Consider the following 23728-nt stretch of genomic DNA (forward strand, 5'->3'; position numbering starts at 1 on the left):
GTGAAACATAAAATTACCACTCAAAGCCTACAAAAATAGAAAAGGTATACTCTTTACTCAATAATGTCCAAAACATCCAGAAAAGATTTTCATCACTATGAAAGTCGACAAAGAAACTATGGCATTTCCTTCCTTATTTATATATAAGTTATACATTTGAACTATTTGTCATTGATGCATTTCCATATAATTTTTCCAATAATAAGAGAGAAGGCAACATGCTGGTGAGTGCAATAGAGCCACCTCCCTCAAATTACGTTGCTCTCCCTGACCCATCCTAAGTCTCACAGTTCAAGCTAATCATTGACAGAGCTTTACAATCACAAGCTTTTATACTGAAGCGTTGATAAGACAGTCAAGCAGTTAGTGACAAATGAAGCCAGGCTGTGCAGCATGATCTCCAGGGAATGAATGGATTTTCTTCAGCACCGATGAAAGAAACATACGCTATAGGAAAACAATGTCCAGCGGGGGACTGCCAAGATCTGTCATCCTGTCAGCGTTTATTCTCCTACGAGCTGTTACTGGATTCTCTGGAGACGGAAGAACTATATGGTCTAAAAATCCTAATTTCAGTCCGGTAAATGAAAGTCAGCTGTTTCTCTATGACACTTTTCCTAAAAACTTTTTCTGGGGCGTTGGGACTGGAGCATTTCAAGTGGAAGGAAATTGGAAGGCAGACGGAAAAGGACCTTCTATATGGGATCACTTCATCCAATCACACCTTAAAAATGTCAACACCACGAATAGTTCCAGTGACAGTTACATTTTTCTGGAAAAGGACTTATCAGCCCTGGATTTTATAGGCGTTTCTTTCTATCAATTTTCAATTTCCTGGCCAAGGCTTTTCCCAGGTGGAATAGTATCAGCTGTCAACGTGAAAGGTCTCCAGTATTACAATACTCTTCTCAATGCTCTGGTACTTAGAAACATTGAACCTATAGTTACTTTATATCATTGGGATTTGCCTTTGGCTCTCCAGGAAAAATATGGGGGGTGGAAAAATGAAACCATAATAGATTTCTTCAATGACTATGCCACATACTGTTTCCAGACATTTGGGGACCGTGTCAAATATTGGATTACAATTCACAACCCATATCTAGTCGCTTGGCATGGGTATGGGACTGGTATCCATGCTCCTGGAGAGAAGGGAAATTTAGCAGCTGTCTACACCGTGGGACACAACCTGATCAAGGTACTGTACAGCTGACTTCATAGTATACTTTCAGAATATAAAGAGCAGGAGTTTAAAAGAAACTGTATGAAAATGTATGTTTCATTTAAATAACTTTTTACTGAAATTAGCTCAACTAATTGTAGTCTAACTCACAAGTTCTATCCTCAGATTTCATACTTAAGGTAGTGCATGTTTTACTACTGTATTAACACAATTATTTTCCTTAAATATTACACTTTTTAAATTAACTATTTTTAAATCTACAGCTATACATCAGAAAGTGAGAATATGAGTTTACTTTCATTCTGTGGAAAGCCAGTCCTTCATAAATTTAATTGTTGAAACCCTTTTTCTGACCATATGCAACCAATTCAGAACTTAATGTTAAGGCATAACCATTTCAAACATGTATTTGTTGTTGATGTTGCTATTCTTAGTGATATTTAGCAATAATGAGGTAGATAAATGTTAGCTAATTGATAATACATATTAAATGCAAGAATTGAAATAAATGTATTCCAGTTGATTTTGTGTTACATGGCAGAAAAGATGAGACTATTTGCTCTAGGAGTTAAAATTAAACTAGTAATATAACAACTGGAAAGAAAATGCTCTACTAAGTGTTTTAAAGGAGTATATTTCAAAACCTAGAGTTTTTGTTGGGAAATGCTAAAATGATTAAAAGAATAGTGAAATGTAAGCAAAATAATAGCTAATATTTTTTGAGAGCTTATTATTTACCACAAATGACATTAAGCATATTATATGTATTATCATATTTAATCCTCATAATAACCTTATGAACTAGGTCCTTTATTATCCCCATTTTAAAGATGAGGAAACTGAAGCTTAGTGAGATTAAATAAGTTGCCCAAGGTTACAGAGTAAAATGAGCTGTTGTGACCATGGAATTTATAAATCACAATATTATTAAACACAGAATATCTATATTAAGAATATTTTTAAAAGAGCAATCTTTCAGGAATTTTCACATTTTGTCTTATATTGAGGCTAATATCTAGAATCAGGCTTCACTTTTTAATCTAAATAGTTTACGTGGAAAAAATAAATTACTCTGGACACCTGCTACATTTTGAAAATGAAAAAAGCTTTACTAGTAGGGTTTCATAATGTGCTAGGAGAAGTAATTTAATGTTTTAATAATCAAATGTTAAATATATAGAAACAGAAAAATGTATAGGAACATAAAATTACTCCATGTCTAAATTTTCACATACAAAAATACCTGTTAACCCTTCTTTCCCTTTTGAACTTTTTGGATCATTGTACATGTACATTGCACTATGTTTCAGTCACACCTGCCCTTGCAGTTCAGTTAACATATTGCACTACAATCTCAAGGTCATTTATGTATCTTTGACTGTACTTGTATACAGAACAAATATTAATGTATGAGTATACTGTGATTTGGCAAATAGACCTCAAAGGGGAGAAAGCATACAGCTATTAACTATGAAGATTATGCATATATATTTTAGAAAAATATTCCTTTTATTTAGTTCTTTAAATTATTAAAATAATACATGCTCATATAAATTGAGATATAAAGTGAAAAAGTTAAATTTATCCCTCCCTCTGCACCTGATAATCCCAAACTCAAGGAAACTACTGTTAGTAGTATCTCATATAGTCTTTATAAAGCTTTCTATGCAAATATACACATGTGCATATATGCTTATTTAACCTTTTTATAAATAAAAATATTCTAAATTGTTAAAAAGTTTTTGGTCACCTACCTGGAAAAATGTTAACAATTAGAATTATCATGAAGAATATGTTTCAGTCGTTAATTTAAAGCCCTAAAAACTATCTGATGAAAACACACAGAAAAAAAGTTTTAATTAACAAACAGATAATGTTTCCAAACTTATTCTATCAAAGCTATATTTTCAGATATTTTTCATTTTCCTCTAATTTGAAATAAACTCTGTCTGTAACACAAAATTAGATAGTAAGATAAATTTTATTGTTTAAAATAAAAGGATTACATTTTAATTATTTTCCAAATAATTACTTTTATCCCTTTAAGTTTCTAAATCACTGACCTACATAAGTAACATGAGGGGTCTCTTGCAATCAGTCAGAAAGTGAAATCTACTGCATAACCCAATGACTTATAGCACCAGAGAAAAATCTCGCAATAGTTTGGCAGCCCAGGGTGAACTAGATTTTCTTATTTACCCCCTCTCTCGCCTTCCTTTAACATAGAAAAGATTCATTTGATATTTCATGTTGCAACGAAATATTTCTCCCTTATTATGCCAACTTGTGACCCAGAAGAAGCATTTCTTTAGGCTTAGTTTTTTGTCCAAGAACATTTATTGAGTTAAAAAAAACTAATATAAAACTCAATTCATAAGTCATTTATAGACCACTTTATTCCCCAGTCCTCAGATACTGAAAAGATTTCACAGTGGCTCTTTGTAGCCTTTCTAGTTCCAGGATGATGTTGAAAGCACCATCTCCGTCATAAATGTTCTGGTTTGCAGGAAACCTGAATGGTCTAGCCAGTCCTGAGACTGACCTGGAATCTAGATTTCATTTTATTGAATATCTGGGGATTACCTTAGAGCAAGCTAAGTCTGATACCTACTAATAGATCCTCCACTCTGAGTTTTTAACAACATTTGGACAGAAAGAGGGTGCATTCTTCGGCCTTGACCATCTCTAAGCACTGTAATCATAGCTTTAAATATTTTCTATGATTTTTACAACCTTCCCAGGTACCTATTATCATCTCTGTTTATACAATGACATTTCTACCAAGCATCATGTCACTCCTTTGCATAAAATCCATTAGTGGCTTTCCAAAGTTTTAGGAATGAAGTCCCAAGTTTTCACAAGATCTTTAAGACACAGCCCCAGCCTGCATTTCCTCCCTCCTGGCCACACTCCTGTCCCCATCAGTGACGCTAACCCCTAGTACTCTACACTCCATAATAATGCACTACTAGGAGTGCTTTGTGAAAGGGAAACTCGCTCAGTCGTGTCCGACTTTTTGTGACCCCATGAACTGAAGCTCACCAGGCTCCTTTGTCCATGGGATTCTCCAGGCAAAAATACTGGAGTGGGTAGCCGTTCCCTTCTTCAGGGGATCTTCCTGACCCAGGGATGGAACTAAGGTCTCTCCTATCACAGGCAGATCCTTCACTGTCTGAGCCACCCTGGAAGCCCAAGAGGGTCTTAATTTTACGCTACCATTCCTCTCCACTGAGAAGGAAATGACAACCCACTCCAGTACTCTTGCCTGGAAAATTCCATGGATGGAGGAGCCTGGTGGGCTACAGTCCATAGGGTCGCAAAGAGTCGGACATGACTGAGCGACTTCACTTCACTTACTCCTCTCCACGCAGCCTCTGTGTGTGCGTGCTAAGTCTACCAGCGTTCTATCCAGCTAGAATGCCCTTCTAACTCCCTGCTTTATCCATCCAATGTCCTTCAAGACTCAACTTCGGCAGTCTCCACTGCTAAGTTCTCAACTCATCAGAGTTAGTGCCCTTCTGAGGGCTCCCGTAATAAGACATGTTTGCTTCTATCATAGCACTCCTTTCATGTGGTATTTTTCCATCTCCCTCAACTAGCCTGAGAGTTCTTTGCAAGGAGAGACTGATGTGTTTTACGTTTCCAGCACCTAATACAGAATATTAGGTACATGCTAGGTATTAATATGGAGAAGGCAATGGCAACCCACTCCAATACTCTTGCCTGGAAAATCCCATGGATGGAGGAGCCTGGTTGGCTGCAGTCCATGGGGTCGCTAAGAGTCGGATACGACTGACTGACTTCACTTTCACTTTTCCCTTTCATGCATTGGAGAAGGAAATGGCAACCTACTCCAGTGTTCTTGCCTGGAGAATCCCAGGGACGGGGGAGCCTGGTGGGCTGCTGTCTATGGGGTCGCACAGAGTCAGACACGACTGAAGCGACTTAGCAGCAGCAGCAACAGGTATTAATACTGTGGAATGAATGGTTTGGGATTTCTATCTTATACCTTGTAATCAAAGAATCAACCACAGGTTCAAAATTCGTATTTCATTGCATTCTAGCTAATTCTTGAAATATTGCTTATATTTATTCAGTGGTATGTTTTATGTTAGGATTCTTGGTTACAAGAGATAGAAACCTAACTCAAGTTGACTTCAGCAAAAATGAGCAATTTCCTGTAACCAAATCACAGGGATGAATGGACCCAGTAACTAGGACACCCTCACAAGCCCTTTATCTTAGTCTCTCTTGTTCATTTCTTCTTGTGGGTTTGCCCTGTACTCTCCTTTGTAGAGGAAAGAGTTCTCTGTCCCAAAATCAGGTTTTAAAATCCCAGAGACAAGATTCTAACCTGTTTGGCCTATGCACGCATGCCTCAGAGCAGTAAAGCGCCAAGTTTTCATGTTAATAAAGGCAGTAATGGTATATGTTTTTATTCTATCTGTAAATCAACAAATATGCAAAATAATTTAAATATATGAATTTTATTCCCTTCTCCCACCTTAAAATGAAATATTTGAGAGCCTCTGAGTAAACATACAGGGAGGTGGGGGATATCAGGTTGCTCATAAGATGGTAACTCCTTCAGTTTATTACACAACTAAATACTGCCAGCTTCTATGATAGTTCTGATCATTTCATGGGTTTAAGTTATTATCCATCATAGATGTGTACTGTTTACACAGTACCAGGATTTCTTAACCTGGGTGCTGTTGACATATTGGGCCAAATAATTCTTCCTCCATGATCTGTCCTGTGCTTTGCAGGAAGTTTAGAAGCATTCCTGGCCTCTATCCCCTAGATGACAGTGGCATGTTTGTCCCCAGGGTTACAACCAAAATTGTCTCCAGACATTACCAAATGTCCCCTGGAGTTGAGGGGAGATACACAATTTCTCCCCCTTCTCTCCCTTGAAAACAACTGATTTAAAGCTATAAATTGTCAACTGGTTAAAGATATGAACCATAAAGAACAGTAACTTTGAAATGCAATCAGTATGAGGGACATACAATTGTCTCAGTTTTACAAAATCACCTCAAGGAGATTTTCACCAGACTTGTTAAGTCCCATACACAGACCCTAATTTATAGCATATCAGGATGTTTTTCGATAACAAATGACGCTTTAAAAAATATTAAATGAGAAAGTAACATTGATGATTGTATCTAGTTTGGCTTTTCACACAGTGGGAATAAAGACTGTTCCTACTAGTTCTGTGTTATTTGTAAAATCCTTGAAAGAGTTGGCCCAACCCATTTCTCTTATATAGTTATTTATGAACAAAACAATAAACTTACTTTTTGCACACTTATTCTTTTTTTAAGAGTAAAATTCAAGAATTCAGACAAAATGTTATAGAAGCAATATTATAAATATATTAATATTTATCCATTTTTGATGCCATAACTTTGTGTTTCACAAAGCATTACTTCATGGTGGCTTTTTGCAGGCTCGTTTGTATACCCAAGTACCACATGCATTATTAATTATTTTTTCTTTAAAAATGTTTATTTTGAGGGGAGTCTCCGGGGGGTCTAATGGTTAGGATTTGGTGTTTTCACTGCCATGGCCCGGGGTTCAATCCCTGGTTGGGTAACTGAAATCCCAAAAGATGATTGGCCAGAAAAAAAGAAAGTGAAAAAAAAGTTTATTTTGAAAGGAAATCTTATATACTATTATATATGAAAGACCAGTGTTTTCTAATATCCTTAAATATGTGACATTTAAAATAAAAAAATGTTCATCTTTGTTATGCCCAATATCACATTCCATACAAAAAGATATAAATGTACCAGCCTTGGAAAACCATAATGAATATGTACATTTTATTCTGTATTTGAGTATATATTCAGTGGGATTCCCTGCGGCTCAGAGGGTGAAGACTTTGCCTGCAATGCAGGAGACCTGAGTTTGATCCATGGGTCGGGAAGATCCCCTGGAGAAGAAAATGGCAACCCACTCCAGTATTCTTGCCTGGAAAATCCTACAGATGGAGGAGCCTGGCAGGCTACAGTCCACAGGGTCGCAAAGAATCGGTCACGAGTCACTTCACTTTCACTTTTTATTTTTTCAGTCCTAATACCAAACACAGTGTGTCATTTAAAAATATGTCACAAAATACATTTTCTTATGTAGTTAAAATAATTTTAGTAACACAAACCTATTCATTATTAAATGGGAAAATGCCAATATTTATCTTTATGTATGAGTATTTTAAATATTCCTATTTTATTTTCTGAATATTTTAAATTTATTTGAAATAAACTTTTCAGTACAATCTTTAATGAAATAGAATTACATAAAAGAAAATATAGATCAACACTTGTTTGCATACCACACACAAATGATGAAATGATATCTTTAAATTCCTCAGGGGCTCAAGAGATTGCTTAATACTGTGAAAGAGGCTTTCAGGACAAGATACGTTGGGAAACTCTACTCGAGGTCAAGGCCTCACCAGTTTGTTCCTGAGCCTGGAATACGACTTGATTTATGCCCTATTTTTCCACCTCTTTGAGGAACTCTGTCTTGGCATTTATTGGCGTCATTCCCTCAGAGAAGGTCACACAAGGCTGCATATGTATTAGATACTCAATAAATAATTCGATTGATTATTTCCTATTTAAGGAAAATCTACTTTGCCCCAGAAAGGATTTAAAATTGTAATTGAATAAAAGTGGCTTCAGACGCACACACACACACTAAACCAGATACTGGCATAAACATACTGTCTTTTCAGAACATGCAAATTCATTGTGTATACCTGCTTCTGTTAAAAAGTTTACATTGAAAGCCCATCTCAAAACAAGGTGCAGAATGTTGACAGCTCTTAAAACTGAGTGACGTGTTTTCAGGGGTCATTAAACTATCCTTTCTACCTTTACGTGTTATGACAATTTTCACAATTAAAAGCAAAAAATAAAATAAATAAAAATAAAAGCAAAGAATACATAAAGTAAGAAAGTAAAGAGATTATTTTGTATTTTGAAAAGAAAAGAAAAGTCATCTTTATATAGTACACTTCTTAAGGGTTCTGTCAAAATTCCTAACCAAAATTTAGTGCTAAAACTGCAGAAACAGCTGTGAAAAAGCCACCATTCACATGATTTATAGCTAAGCCTTCTTTGGCAACAGACGGCTACAACTGTTTTCTTGAACAAGAAGGCTGCCCTGTTTCATAGACACATTTAAATAGATTAAGTGTCATTTTTAAACCTCTTCAGCCCAACCTCCCACGAATATTTTGAAAACTAAGCATAATATTTCAAAATGGAGTTTCTAGCAGGAGTACTTTTTAGCTTGTCTTGGTTACAGAGAAGCAAAACCTCCAAGGATCATCTGAAATGGTTTTCTCCATGGGAAAAAAAAAAGGAATTTTTAAAAGCTCCCTTGTTAAAGTTGGGTTGCAAGACAACAATATATCAAAATTAATTTTTGTTAAATCTGCTAGCTAAAAAACTTGCCCAAGCTTTTCTGTCCATGAGAACATTAAAAAAAAACTAACTTGCTACTTTCCACCACTTCCCTTCTAACACCAAAAACAAAACAAAGGAAAAATAATACAGAAATGGGATAAAGGACAGAAACTGGTTTTAATTCTTAAAGTGGGCACTTGATACAATTATTACAGATAACTTTTTTTATGTTCTATTATACTATTCTTAATAGCTATTATGATAAAACTATTTTATTGCACACCTATTATTGTGTCAGAAACTACTAGGTTGCCATTTCCTTCCCCACTTTTCATATGTTATCTCATTAAATTTTTACATCAACCCTGCCAGGTAGGTATTCTTATAGGCATTTTATAGTTGATGAAACTGAAGCCCACAGAAATTTGTATTTTGTATAATTGTGAGATTACACAACTATACAAATGTCTTTTTTTAAACTCACAATAAGTGTCAGATCCAAAATTTAAATTTCATCAGTCTGAATACAAGTTAGCTGACGTGAATCAGCTACCTAGCCTCAGCAAAAAAGACCAACTTACAGCCTACAACCTCATGGCAGCCACTTGTGTTGATGCAGACTTGATAGATATTTGACTTCACTTTGCCTATTTAAAGACCAAAACAATCTAGCTATGTGTTTTATTTGTCCACAAAATCTATGAATGGTTTATCCCTAACTCGTGCGTTAATCATGAGGTTTATTATTTGTCCCATGATTTTAATTTTTACATGTCAAAACTTTAATGTCCCATTAAAGTGCTATTTACTCATATATGTGTGCCTTTGGCAATATCATCTAAAGCTTAAAAATGTTAACATAATTATTCATTTAATTAGCTAATGCATGGTATATATATAACATTATATGCACATAAATATGTATGTGTGTATATATATATAATATATATATATTTTTTGCCTCACTGAGCAGCTTGCAGGATTTCAGTTTCCCAACAGGGATTGAACCCTTGCCATGGCAGTGAAAACCCAGAATCCTAACTACTAGGCCACCAGGGAATGCCATAGTACCTATATCATAATCCCAACTCATCTTTATTAGGACCTAAGACACATCTAACAAGATACAGGAAATAGTGATCAAGCAAGTTAAAAATAGTATTCTTATCAATGTTTCTAATCAAATTTGAATACAAGGTTAAAACAGCTTTTGGATAAGAATTGCCAAAGAGTTTCAATAACCAGAATACCATTGTTTGACAGAACAGTCTAGTAAAAAAACTATTTGTAGAGGACAGTTGGTATTTTAAAACCTTCAAGAGACCAGTGTTTACCTTTTCTAATCATTAAGTAGAAAAACTTATACTTCAGTGAATGATTAACAGGTTTAAATAAATGTAATTATAAATGTTCAGAGAATAACATTGGGATCGTATTTAAACAGCTTGATTTGATGTGAACACTCTCATACATGGAAAATTAGGCCCAACTGGAGATCAAAAATATTGTAACTAATGGAAACAGTGAATACAATGAAACTATGAACTGAGGGAAACATGTACTAGTTTATGATATAACACATATGTCATTTAATTGCATGTAAAAAATCTTACTGAGAAAACTCATATTAGAAAATAGTTTATATTGAAAGAAAAGGAGTAATTAAAATTATTGAACATTAACAGCGATTCTGTTGCTGAAAAGCAGAGGGACACTGAGAATAGACTAGAACCTTCTAACTTACTAATCAATAAATAGTGGATCACAGAAGTAATGAAATTGACTTCCTGGGTGATCTAATAGTACTACCTAAAAATTGAGGGAGCCTTGAGGCTGGTGAAAACCAGGATCCTTTAGTATTTTGGAGGAGTCCATTCATTGGTTCTCTATAGCATCATAGCTTGACCCGAGATTCTGTGACTGAGTCTTAAATAAAGGGTTGGGTTTACTGTTATCAGTTCATTTTACATGGTAGTCACATGTTATTGTATGCTTCCTTGTTTTACCTTTAAATATGAACGTGTTATTCTGGAGTGAAAAAAAACCTAAACATTTTTTAATATAGAATGAAATCCAGAAGAACAGAACTTTTTATTTAAGTCACTTTTTTTTTAATTTGAGACTTTTGAAACTTCAGAGAAAGTGAAAAGTGATAGCACAGAGCAATTAAATTCACTGACAGGAAACATGTTTCAACCTGTTCTCTTGACTTCTTAAAATTTCAAAATAATGCATTTTTACTACAAAACATTTAAACAATACAGAAAGACATAAAGTTAAAAATGAACAGTCTCTTTTCTTACTTCCTAAATCCATACCTCAGAACAATGCTTGTTCAATGTCAAAATATATTTCTCTCTATATATAAGCCTACACATATAGACATTCTTTAAAACTTTGAATCATATTATTACATTAAGATTTTGTTATCATTTCTAACTAATTTTTCTTCTACTTCTTTCTGTACTTCTCTCTCCTACTAGAGGTCATAGGTCACCTGAAGGCAGGAGCTATCTTGTTAATATTTTTTCTAAATGCCTACTAAAGTGGCTTGTATTTGTTTTCTCTTTGTATTTGTATGTGTGCATTTTTGTTGTTTTGTTTTTAAGCAGGATATTGGGAAAAGTTTTCAATTAGCAACGATCACACTTTGGATAAATTTAATTGGCTACAATACTGTCACTGTGCAAAGCTGCCTTGTTTTGTTAAATAAGTGTTTATAGACTTGAATTTAAGCAATTAATCACCATAATGAATGCAGTGTGAAGAAAAGGATAAAATAATAGCCATGGGTTGAAGGAAAGCAAGAAGTAAAAATGATTTTTCTAAACTTGCTTTTACTGTTGTGTATAATTTCTTTCAGGGCAAAAAAATAATTAAGCAGAACAGGAGGTAACACTGATGAACTTTCTGTTTGGGGACTGAGATAATGTCCCAGCTGGTAAGACTGGATGAAAAGTGAAAGTGAAAGTCATTCAGTTGTGTCTGACTCTTTGTGACCCCATGGACTATATAGCCTATCAGGCTCCTCTGTCCATGGAATTCTCCAGGCCTGAATACTGGAGTGGGTTGCCATTTCCTTCTCCAGGGGATCTTCCCAACCCAGGGATCAAATCTGCTTCTCTCGCATTGAGGGTGAATTCTTTACTGCCTAGCCGCAAGGGAAGTCCTCTTAAAGTGTTCCTGGCACCCCCTGTCACATGTCTTTCTCAGTGTACTGCCCCTCGTTTTTGTGCCATGTCTGTTACATACTCCTCGCATTTACACAGCCTGTTCAATCACCTTTGAGTCTAAAATATAAATGTCTGTTTTGAAAGCACATAGTTTAATGTGCATCATGTCCAGAAATGACAGTGACCTAGAGGTTGAAGGATTTAGCTCTAATTCTAGCTTTGCGCTAACTGAGACGTTGGGCAAGTTACTTTTTTCTCGTGCTTCAGCATCTTTTCTGTAACAAAGAGTTTTAAAGAATTAGACCGAATGATCTCTAAAGTCCATCTTCTACCTCTAATTAGCAGGCAAGAACACAAAACTTGGAGCAATACAGCCTCAGCTTAACTTAACTTATGAACAAACCACCTAACCTCTCTTCCCTTGCTCTCTTATAAAATGGGAATAATAATAGTACCTACCTCTCGAGATTTAAATGAGGACTGTAATGAGATAGGACATGGAAAGTAGTTAGAATAGTGCTTAGTATCTTTATTGACTGAACCACAAATGTCTGTTATTCAGTCACAAAGTTGTGTCCACTCTTTGCAACTCCATGGACTGCAGCACGCCAGGATTCCCTGTCCTTCACTATCTCACAGAGTTTGGTCACACTCATGTCCATTGAGTCAATAATGTCATCCAACCATCTCATCCTCTATCGCCCTCTTCTCCTCCTGCCCTCAATCTTTCCCAGCATCAGAGTCTTCCAATGATTTGGCTCTTCTCATCAGGTGGCCAGAGTATTGGAGCTTCAGTATCAGTCCTTCCAATGAATATTTGGGATTGATTTCCTTTAGGATTGACTGGTTTGATCTCCTTGCTGTCCCCTGGACTCTCAAGCGCCTTCTCCAACACTACCAAAAGCATCAGTTCTTTAGTGCTCAGCCTTCTTTATGGTCCAACTCTCATATCCATACATGACTACTGGAAAAACCATAGCTTTGACTAGACGGACCTTTGTTAGCAAAGTGATGTAGGAAAACTATGGCAAACCTAGACAGTGTATTGAAAAGCTCAGTATGTTTAGCACTAGATATAAGTTTATTTTTACTACTGTTTATATTATAAATTTTCTGCTTCTGCAATTTAAACTCTTTTCTATTTTATCATGAAAGTCACTCACGTTTAAGGAACTATTTAATTAAGACTTGTGCAAAGATGATGCTGTGCTAAGTGCTATGCAACCAAAGCACCCCTGCCCTTTCAGTCTAACATTGACAATGGTGTACAGATCACCATCTTCAGTCAAGACAGTCAAGTGTAAAAATGGTTCCTAAGGGATTCATTTAGCCTCTGACAGCAGTGAGAACAATATCCAATGTCAACATTGCCAGTTCTAGGAAAGAGGGGAATTACACATAAATGTCACATGCTGTACTAGGCACTTGGACAACAACATGGTTTTCTGAAAATCCCAAATTTGCTGGTAGGTCCTCCATGAACTTTCTACATGATCCTAAATTTCAGACCCGTATATAGATATTTTATTCTTAACAGGCAAGAGTGAGACCCTCATTCTAAGACTATTTAGTTCTTTTAATAACCAAGTGCAGCAGAAAGAAAATGTAATTTTAAAACAGTCTGTCGTAGTTCATGTCAAATGGCCTTTCCCCAAGATTCAAAATTTAGAACTGGTAGGACATAGAGAAAACCGTATGGTTTAGTATAGTGTTCAGAGAGGCCTGGGTTCACGTCCTGGCTCCATCACTATTCAGTCTCTTTAACTTCAGTTTCTTCCCTAAAATGGGAAAAATAAAAGCTGCTCTGCAGAGGTTGTATTATCAACAACCTATCTCAGGTCACCAGCAAACTAGCTGATCCATAGTGGGCATTCAGTCAACAAGTATTCTATGCCAGGCTCTCCCCTGAGCATCTGTTTGTAAAACTGTGAACAAAATAGATACAGTTAAGAACCCTGTAGGCCAAGAGTGGATCTATGTTGCCTGGGCCTGAAATTTACATAAAGGAGAAAAAAAGCAAAACAAAGTCATAAACACAAGTGTTGGTACAAAAGTAAACATCTATTTAGAATGAGAAAAATATTACAACAAATTACTGTAGCAATTGTAGTCTTAGAGATTCAGATTCCTTATTTTCTGAGGTCTCTTCAAGGAATTTATCAGAAATACTTAATTAGAAACGTTTCCAATTACTGTCTGGCTCCCCACCCTACCCAGGACATTTCATAGGGACTCAGGCCAGTGAGGAGCCCTGAAAGTTTCAGGTTCCTTAGGTTTCCAGCCAGTCTGCCTTTGTGGCAAGCCCCAAAGTGGTAGGTCTTCTTTTTACTTTTGTAATAATTACATTATTTGTAATTTTCAGAGTGGTTTCTATATTGACTATCTTTAACTTTTTATTTCTAAATTCTGAGGAAAGGCTTCAAGTCTCCAACCCAGGCCATTTTGGCTTCAGTTATACTTGGAGATACAGTCTTTTTGCCTGAAAATATTACTAACAGGATCACTATTGTCAATTTAATAATAACAGAAAACTTAAAATGTCATTCTACCTTCTACAAAGTTGGCATGCATATATTCTCCTTGAGCAAGTAATCTGAACTTCAATAAGGTACCAATTTACTGATATTGATTTCTTCTAAGTGCCCGCCTAATATCTGGAGAAACCTACAGATGCTTCACTTAATAGATTATTGCCTTTATTCTAAACCTTTTCTTCTTTGTGTTGCTTAGATTCTGGCTCAGGCATTAGTTTAATCTAGTAATATTATAATTGAAATTAGAATTCTATGACAATAATAGGACCTTTTTTTGCAGGAACAAATATATTAGTTTTTACATGACTTCTATGGGGAAATCCTGACACTATGCAAATTGATAACAATCAATGATTTGTAAGAATAAGTTGAAGATATCATGATTAAAAAGAAAATAGGAGGAAAATAATGAATTTTAACATGATCTGTGTTACTCCAACCATACAAAACATGAATTCAAACCATTAGAAATAAAATGGGTAAATATCTTCTTTATGAAAAGTAATAACTTTTGTTAATATTTAAATTCTCTCCTAAGAATAATGAGCGTAAGATATTGTTTCCAAGAGAGTTTCAAGATTGTCCAAAAAATAATAAGAAAATAACAATCACATAATATATTTTTTTCACATAATATATTTCAAAGAAATAATAGTCATATAATCTTTTTAGCAATGAACTATAAAGCTGACACATCTTAAGCACCCAATAAATAATGTGGAGTGAATGAATATTAAATAATTTAGAAGAGCAGGATTGTAACTAATAGAAAACTTGATACTTAATATAAAGAAGTGCTGGGTAAAAATAAAAAAAAATTTTTTAAGTGCTAGGTAAATGAAAAAATGAATCAAACGGAAATTAATTCTAGCCCAAATGGACAATGAATAAACTCAGTCAGCAGCAACAAAAATAAATGAGGGCAAACCTGTCGGCCAGGAGCCTTGAGAGTTCAGGGAGCGCCATCTGCGAACACTAGCATGCCCACACAACTTCCCAAAGCTGTTCTCCACAGCAAGTTAATTAATTTTCAGCTTCCTCCTTTAAAGTACTTTAAATTTAGGTTTCTGTGGTTTTCATAGGTCTTTAAGTATATTACCTGTTCTATCTTCACAGTAATTCTCTGGAATGTCTATTTTTAGCTCAGTATGATGAAGGAGGGACCTGACTGCCTCTAGGAGGGAAATGACTTACACAAGACCTTAAAGTTGGTTAGCAGCAGGGCCAGTGCCAAAGCCTAGGCGTCCTGCTCTCAAGATCCAGGTCCTGTCCCCCGTGGTACCACGTAGGTGAGCAGCACTTACATAGCATTCCTGACTGCCAGTTATCCCCCAAAAGAGCGATCAATGATTCCAAGTAGATGGTTGAAAAACAGCCACACGGAAGGACAAAATGTATGCAAAGCAATTTGGAAACATGTAAAGGCATTTCAAAAAACAGATAGCTCATTCCTGGGTTTTTATTTTAAAAAAAAAAAAAGGAAATAATTCAAACAAATTAAAAGCTATATGACCAAAGAGAGTCATTACATTATTTATGGCAGAAAGGAAGGAGGAAAGGGTGTGACGGAGGGAAGAAGGAACGGAGAGAAAAGAGAGGGAGGAGGAAAGGAGACAGGAAAGGAAAGACAAGCTAATTTTTATCAAAAGAGGGAGATGACTAAGGAAATCATATTTCATCCAACTCATACTGTTAAGGTTATTATGAAAACTAAAAATAACATGGAAAATGTTAGAGTGACTTTAGCTGAGAAATATATTTTGAAAAGCTGGGAGGGAAACAGAAATATGGAAACAATGTGCTCTGTGGAGTTTTAAAGTAAATTTGCTTTAATGGTGCTAATACTTTATTAAATAGCTTTAACAATAAACAAGTTTAAAGTTCACATGCAAATATTTCAGCCAAAATGTGACTAAAACCGTGCACAGATTTGAAAATTTAATTTTTGACCAATGATTGGGCATTCCTTAAATACAGATACGTGTGATGTACCAGGTTTCTTCAATACATGCCATCCAAAGCACTGTCTTGCATTTGTGTCCTTTCCATCATCCTGACCCTAACCCCTTCTTCATCTTTGTTTCTAAAGTTGTCCAGCTATCTTATTTGCTTCCTATCATGCGTCTGGACTTCCAGTGGCATCAGAGAACTTCTATGTTAGATTAGAGGAGGGAGCAGAATGAGATATTGGGCCCCTGGCTGTCTCTGCCTGCTATCTGCCTCAAAAAGAAAAAGCAGACTTCTCCTTTAAGCTACTGAATCTAAAGAACAAAGGCTGAAGCTCCCTTAAATCAATCATTCCAAAGGTAGATGGCCTTGTACAAGAAAGAGGGTAACCTTGGAAAATCACAGAATGACGGTTGTGCAAGGTTGCAGGGCCCAGGTTGCACTCCCCCCACCAACTGTGGTCCAGTTTCCCCAGCAGACCTCCTTTCTGAGCGTTGGACCAAAGCACGCGCATAGATATTCCAGTGTCATCGAGAGTTATGTCAAACTCACTCTTTTGGAGCGATACTTTTTACCTGGTTACTTGGCAAACAGGATCAAGTTATAACTATAAATACTGCACAAAGAACCTCCCCCACATTCTCCACATGAGAATGGAGAGGCTCTCTTCAGCCCAGAGCAAAGATAACCCTAGATACCTTGATAGCCTCTGCAAATAGCAGCAAAGGTGAAAGAGACACTGTGAAACACCAAGGTCACCTTGGGGCATAACAAAATGTGAATATAGCATGTGTATCTAGATATATGGAGAGATCTATTTTTTCAGAAAACTTGCTTGGAAAACTACTGCAAAGATACATGTCTGTTTTATCACAACTTACGTCATCTTTCGTTTAATCACTGAAATATGCAGTAGAATATTTATTTCAAAGAAAATTCTCCCTTGTTTTTTCCTATTAGAGCTGATTAATTGCTGTTGGGACTGGTTTAATACATTATACAAATTTCAACTCACTTTCCCTTTAGTGTCTGATGACATCATATTTGCCAGGCGGCTAGTTTATGGCTCAGAATCTTACATGTGTTTAATGCTTTTCAGTTTACATATCAGAGGTGCACACCCACCCACAGGAGGCGTACTACTGATCACTGGGGCTTTTATGGATGAAAGCACTGAGGCTACCAAGGGATTAAGTGATGGATTAGAATAAGCAAAGAATGCCTCCCTTTGAATTCTAGCAATGCACAATTGCTTTTGTTTCAAATCAGGAAAAATGCAGTTAAGACCCGCTGTGATTCCAGCCCCAGAAAAGTCTGGAGCAGCTGAGACCACTTCAGATAGAGTCTGTCCCAGGCAGTACTGAAAGTCCTTCCAGAAACTGCAACCTCAGGTTGGAGGCAGGGGAGGAGGTTACAGCCTGAAAACTTTTGTGAGAAGAATATTCTTTAAGGATCTTTAGGAACATTGGGATGCTTGCTCAGTGCTCCCAGAATCTTCCAATGAAAACTGAGTAAGAACAGGTAGATAGAGGTAATAGCTGGAGGCATCTCCTTCTTCAGAAAATCTTTCATGAAATTGCTTAATTTAGCTCTTCTTGCATAAAGCAAGGAGACATCAGTTTTGAAATCCTCACCCCTTACATTTATGTTTATCTCTCCCCACCCTAACAAGATTTTATGGAGCATTTTTAATGTCCACAGGATCTATTAGGATTGAATCGTTGTTCATATTTTATTATTTTTGACCTACAAAAAGGCACTTCTAGATAATTCAACCCAGTATAATAAAACATCTCCAGTGAGCAAAAGGAAAAAAAAAAAAGCAAAGGAACAGATTGAAAGCTGACTTTGTGGGTTAGAAGCAGTAAGGGTTTGTGCTCTTGTTCTAGAAGCACCCAAATAGAGGAGAAATTGGCAGATTTAGGAAGAGACAAGAAGAGGCAAGCAAGTCAGGTGCTGAGAAGAGGAAAGGAGAATAGACTACATAAGGATGTACGATAGACTACATAACGCACATTAAATGTGCATTAATTTTTTTAAAACACCATCCTTGTAGAGAGGGGAACAAAAAGAAGCAAATGTAGAAAAATATGGGAAGCCTATTGAAAATGTGTTCATTTCCCCAGGAAGTTCATTTCCCAGGACAGGAAAGAGACCTTGGGCATTAATCTGCCTGTGTGTGTGCTTAGTCGCTTCAGTTGTGTCCGACCCTTTGCAATCCCATGGACTATAGCCCACCAGTCTCCTCTGTGCATGGAGTTCTCCAGGCAAGAATTCTGGAATGGGTGCCATGCCCTCTTCTAGGGGATCTTCCTAGGGATCGAACCCAGATATCCCACATTGCAGGTGGATTCTTTACTGTTTCAACCACCACGGAAGCCCTTAACTGGCCTAGAGCCGCTAATTGGAATCCTTAACCTTTGGTTCTCCTTCTGATACACCTCATGGTTCTTTACTGGCTTAATTTACTGTTTTATTTTATGTGGTGCTATATATTTCTCTTTCACACATTTTAGTCTTATTTTCCCATTGAGATCATTGGCTTCTGAGAGCAGGTTCCTGTGCTATTTATTTCAGCTTCTCAAGGCAAGGCAAGACAGGCATTCATTGAGTCAGCCCTCAGTAAGTACCTATTAAATAGATTAGAGACCAATCATGAGGCTCTGTTTTAAGTGAGCTCAACTGGAAATGTAAACTCCAGGGGGACCAATAATAACATCCATCTTTAGGCAGTAGCTCCTGGATGCTCTATTCTATGCTACATAATCAATATATACATTAGCCCTGCATCTGAAAACAACTTTACAAAGGGGATTATTATTTGTAACTTCATTTTACAGCTGAAGATACTAAGAGATTTCAGAAAGTTTAAGTGACTTGTCAGAGGCCACTGTAGCTTGTACTTCAACTTGAAGCCCAAGTGTGCTGACCCCAAATCCTACACTATTTCCACTGGTTTTCTGTTTTGTACCATGCCTGCCACCCTTTTGTAATAACAGTAATAATAGCTAAGGCTCATATAGAGGTTACTCTGTGCCAGGTACTCTCCTAAAGTACATTAATTCATTCAAATCTTACAATAAGAGGTGAGCTCTGTTATTATCCATTTACAGAATTTAAAGGCTGTGTTATCCTGCATTTCTAACTTAGTGCCAAAAGATTCTGTAGAAGAGTGAAAGATCACTGCTCCAAGTCTTTTTATGTAGAGGGGAAAAAACCCTGTAATCTACATAGTATCTCACCTGCATGCAGCCCCAAGAAGGCCTGGAAGGGAGACAGAGAGAGAAAAAGTAAGATGGAGCTTGGACAAGGGCTCTCTGCCTGCCCCTCGGTGATCTTACAGGGGAGCCTTTAAGTTGGAAGCACGGAGGAAGTGAACAGAGTGCAGACTCCGTAGTTATCAGAGTTCTCTGGCAGCTTTCCCCTCCATCACCCAGCAATTCATTAATTTATCCATGAAAATACCTTCTACCAGCCAAGTCACAACCTTGTGAGTAACAGCAATAAAGATTAACAATATTTTCTTATTACTAGGCTCATTCGAAAGTTTGGCATAACTACAACAGAAATTTCCGCCCACATCAGAAGGGTCAGCTGTCAATCACATTGGGATCCCATTGGATTGAACCAAACAGATCAGAAAATACAATGGATATACTCAAGTGCCAGCAATCCATGGTTTCCGTGCTCGGGTGGTTTGCCAACCCTATCCACAGGGATGGCGACTATCCAGAAGTGATGAGAAAGCAGTTGCTCTCCATTCTACCTCGTTTCTCTGAAGCAGAGAAGAATGAGGTGAGGGGCACAGCTGACTTCTTTGCCTTTTCCTTTGGACCCAACAATTTCAAGCCCCCCAACACTATGGCTAAACTGGGACAAAACGTGTCACTCAATTTAAGAGATGTGCTAAACTGGATTAAACTGGAATATGGCGATCCCCGAATCTTGATTACTGAGAATGGCTGGTTCATGGACAGTCACGTAAAAACAGAGGATACCACAGCCATCTACATGATGAAGAACTTCCTCAACCAGGTTCTTCAAGGTTGGTCGTACATTAGCTCAATTAAAAAAAAACTGTTTCGAATACTTTTGCTATAGGATATTTAAGGTCACCTTTGACTAGGTTGCTGGTATTGTTGGACTTTTCTATTGTGCAGTGATGACAGAATTTTATGTTACTCTCATGTCCCCTTTTTTTTCAGTTTCATGTCCTTTATAAATGAGTTTGAAAGCAGAATAATTTTAGGTTGTAGATACATCTTAATTTTCAACAAGGTGCTGCTTCATTCCTTCAAAAAAGAACATAATACTAAAGGAAAATGAAAAGAAAGTGTTAGTCGCTCAGTCGTGTCCAACTCTGTGCAACCCCATGGTCTGTAACCCACCAGGCTCCTCTGTCCATGGAATTCTCCAGGAAAGAGTACTGGAGTGGGTTGCCATTCCCTTCTCCAGGGGATCTTCCTGACCAAGGGATTGAACCTGGATCTCTTGTATTGCAGGCAGATTTTTTACCATGTGAGCCACCAGTGCTAAAGGAGACATGTCCAAAGTTCAACAGTTTTAAGATGCTGAAAGCTTTTCTTGATTGTGGTCCTTTTACTCTATTACATGACTCGACGATGAAAAGTCTGAATACCGGGAATGAGCCGTGAGTGGCTAAGCTGAACAATTTCTATTGTTCCTGGATATTTCTCTAAGCCCTGCTCATCCTCTCATTCCTTTTCCATTACTCAGGGAGTGACATCTGCAGGTGGCTGATTGAAATAATGGAGCTTTCTCTGGAAAAAAAAAAAAAAAGAAAGAAATAATGGAGCAGAAGACGAGCTTTGATTATGATGGTTCTGTCCCCTACAGAGTCGGGCTCCATTTCTCTCCCATATAAAGGAATTCTTGGTGGCTCTTTCTACAACTCTATAGCTCTCTTTAGAAGTCACAAGCTTGAAGGGAATGCCCTGGGGATTCAGTGGTTTGGACTTCGTGCTTTCACTGCCAAAGCATGGATTCGATCCCTGGTCAGGGAATTAAGATCATGGCAAACTGCATGGAGTGGCCAAAACAAAAGTCACAAACTTTGAGAAAAAAATCCCCGGTTCTGTAGAGAGTGTTCAGGGAAGGTCCCCAGGGAGAGCAAGACACTAGTGTTCTAACCTGCAGGAGGATCACATGCAACAGAGCTGTGCCAGGCCCAGCCCCAGGGCTCGTGCACATGGGGGCCTCCAGAGCAGAGAACTCTGCCCATAGCGCCTGGGCAGAGGTGGTATCACTCCCTAGGCATTGCCATTCCTCCTTTCACAGGGCCCTATGACACCAAAGCACGAGACCCAGGGCCTGTTGAAACATTTGTCTCATTAGAATCTCTTGACATCAATTCTCCCTTTTAGGAAAAGAAATTCTGTGATAAAACCCCCAAAGTGCAGAAAGGAGACATTTCCGTGAGAAAATGAAAGCTTTTAAGAACAAAGGTTCATGTTTGATTGAACCATTGTTGTTTTTATTGCATATTTAATTTTTATCTAATTCCTAAACGTTGTTAAATTTAGAGCTAGAAAATTTCTGAAAGATCATCTTTTTCAATCCTGTTTTTACTAATGAGAAAACTGAGGTTGAGAAACCTGCCCAAGAGCCCCGCCCAGGAACACAATAGAGCAAGCCCTCTCCCCTCTTGCCCCTGGGCCCAGTCAGTTCTTGTTCTCTTACATCACTGTGCTTCTGTCTCCTCCTTAAATCTGCATTCACATATGTTCATTCTCAAAGCTGATGTCTCAGTCCCTGAGGATTGTTTCATAAAAGACAGTTTGTCCAAAAATGGGAAACCACCCAAGCTTGAAATGAGAAACTCTTGGTCAAAGCTGGCATCTGCATTGGTCCCAAAGGGTTCTGGAAATTACCATGCACTCTGACACAGATTTGCACACTAAGTTAAGTCTCATGAATATTTTATTTTTATTTTATGTATTTATTTTTTGGCCACGTGGTGCCCCACGTGGGATCTTAGTTCCCTGACAAGGAATATTTTAAACTTGACCCTTTAACTGTGTTGTTCACTTGGGAAGACCATTCTAGTTGAAAATAACTGCCCGTTTTCAAATATAAAAATAAAATTCAAAAAAAATAAATAAAATAAAATTCCTAGTTGATATAATGGGCCTGCAAATTAGGCAAAAGGTTGGTTTCACAATATGCTGCCCCTGGCATGTCATTTGTGAAGCTGTAAACATGAACCAGAGTGTTTAGGCCTCTGAACATCTGCTTTTGTCTTTCTGTACAGCAATCAAGTTTGATGAAATACAAGTGTTTGGTTACACAGCCTGGTCCCTCCTGGATGGCTTTGAATGGCAGGATGCTTACACCACTCGCCGAGGATTATTTTATGTGGATTTTAATAGTAAACAAAAAGAAAGAAAGCCCAAGTCTTCAGCACATTACTATAAACAGATCATTCAAGAAAATGGTTTCACTGTGAAAGAGTCCACACCAGATGTGCAGGGTCAGTTTCCCTGTGATTTCTCCTGGGGTGTCACTGAATCTGTCCTTAAGGTAAGTGGCTACTTTCAAACTAACTATGCATGCATGCTAAGTCACTAAGTTGTGTCTGACCCTTTGCTCCCCTATGGACCGTAGTCCACCACGCTCTGTCCATGCAATTTTCCAGGCAAGAATACTGCAGTGGGTTGCCATGCCCTCCTCCAGGGGTTCTTCCCTGATCCAGGGATCAAACATGCATCTCTTTTGTCTCCTGTATTGGCAGGCAAGCTGTTTACCACTAGCGCCACCTAGGAAGCTCCACAAATTTAACTATCAGTTCAGTTCAGTCGCTCAGTCGTGTCCGACTCTTTGCGACCCCATGAAATGCAGCACGCCAGGCCTCCCTGTCCATCACCAACTCCAAATAATACACAGTATTCCCTTTCATTTTACTCAATGACATCTAAGAAACAGCTGTCAGATAATATCAAATACCATGATTATTTGGGGGTTATAAGGGACATTGGGGAAAGAACAGAGAGGAAGGGAAGAATTCATGCTTACTGAGAGCTTTTCATACTGCCCTCAAGTTGCATATAGTCTAGAGAGATTTTCCAGTCATTTTTGTGACAGCCATTTGTCAGTAGTATCAAAATTACAGGAAACAAATTTTACAGTTTTTTTCTTTTAATTTGTTGGCTGCACCATGTAGCATGTAGAATCTGTTTCCCGACCAAGGATTGAACCCACACCCTCAGCAATGAAAGCATGGAGTCTTAGCCACTGGACCACCAGGGAATTCCCTAGATTTTTGTTTTGCCAGAAGCAAATTACTAGTGGCCCTTCATTTAAGTGATTTATGATAAATTTGGGTCATTTGCTTTATGAGGTCTTTATACCCCAATGGGGCCTCCTGACTTGCCTCATTCTTCACCTTCCTCAAATGTAACTCAAATGTCAACCTCTCAATAAGGCTTCCCTCTACTCTAAACAGCATAACTTCAT

At 37.4% G+C, this 23728-nt stretch overlaps 1 protein-coding gene across 1 annotated transcript in view; it reads left to right on the forward strand.

Annotated features, from left to right (window-relative positions):
- Positions 1–308: 308 nt before the first annotated feature.
- The window catches only part of KLB (klotho beta), a 33917-nt gene continuing 10497 nt past the window's right edge, over positions 309–23728 (forward strand). The window contains exons 1-3 of the mRNA XM_069593866.1: positions 309–1198; positions 19790–20300; positions 22527–22795. Coding sequence (XP_069449967.1) covers positions 461–1198; positions 19790–20300; positions 22527–22795 — 1518 coding nt within the window. The 5' untranslated portion in view covers positions 309–460. The remainder of the gene's footprint in view (positions 1199–19789; positions 20301–22526; positions 22796–23728) is intronic.

This window comes from Ovis canadensis, chromosome 6 (genome assembly GCF_042477335.2).
Source record: "Ovis canadensis isolate MfBH-ARS-UI-01 breed Bighorn chromosome 6, ARS-UI_OviCan_v2, whole genome shotgun sequence".
In the NCBI taxonomy this organism is placed as follows: domain Eukaryota; kingdom Metazoa; phylum Chordata; class Mammalia; order Artiodactyla; family Bovidae; genus Ovis; species Ovis canadensis.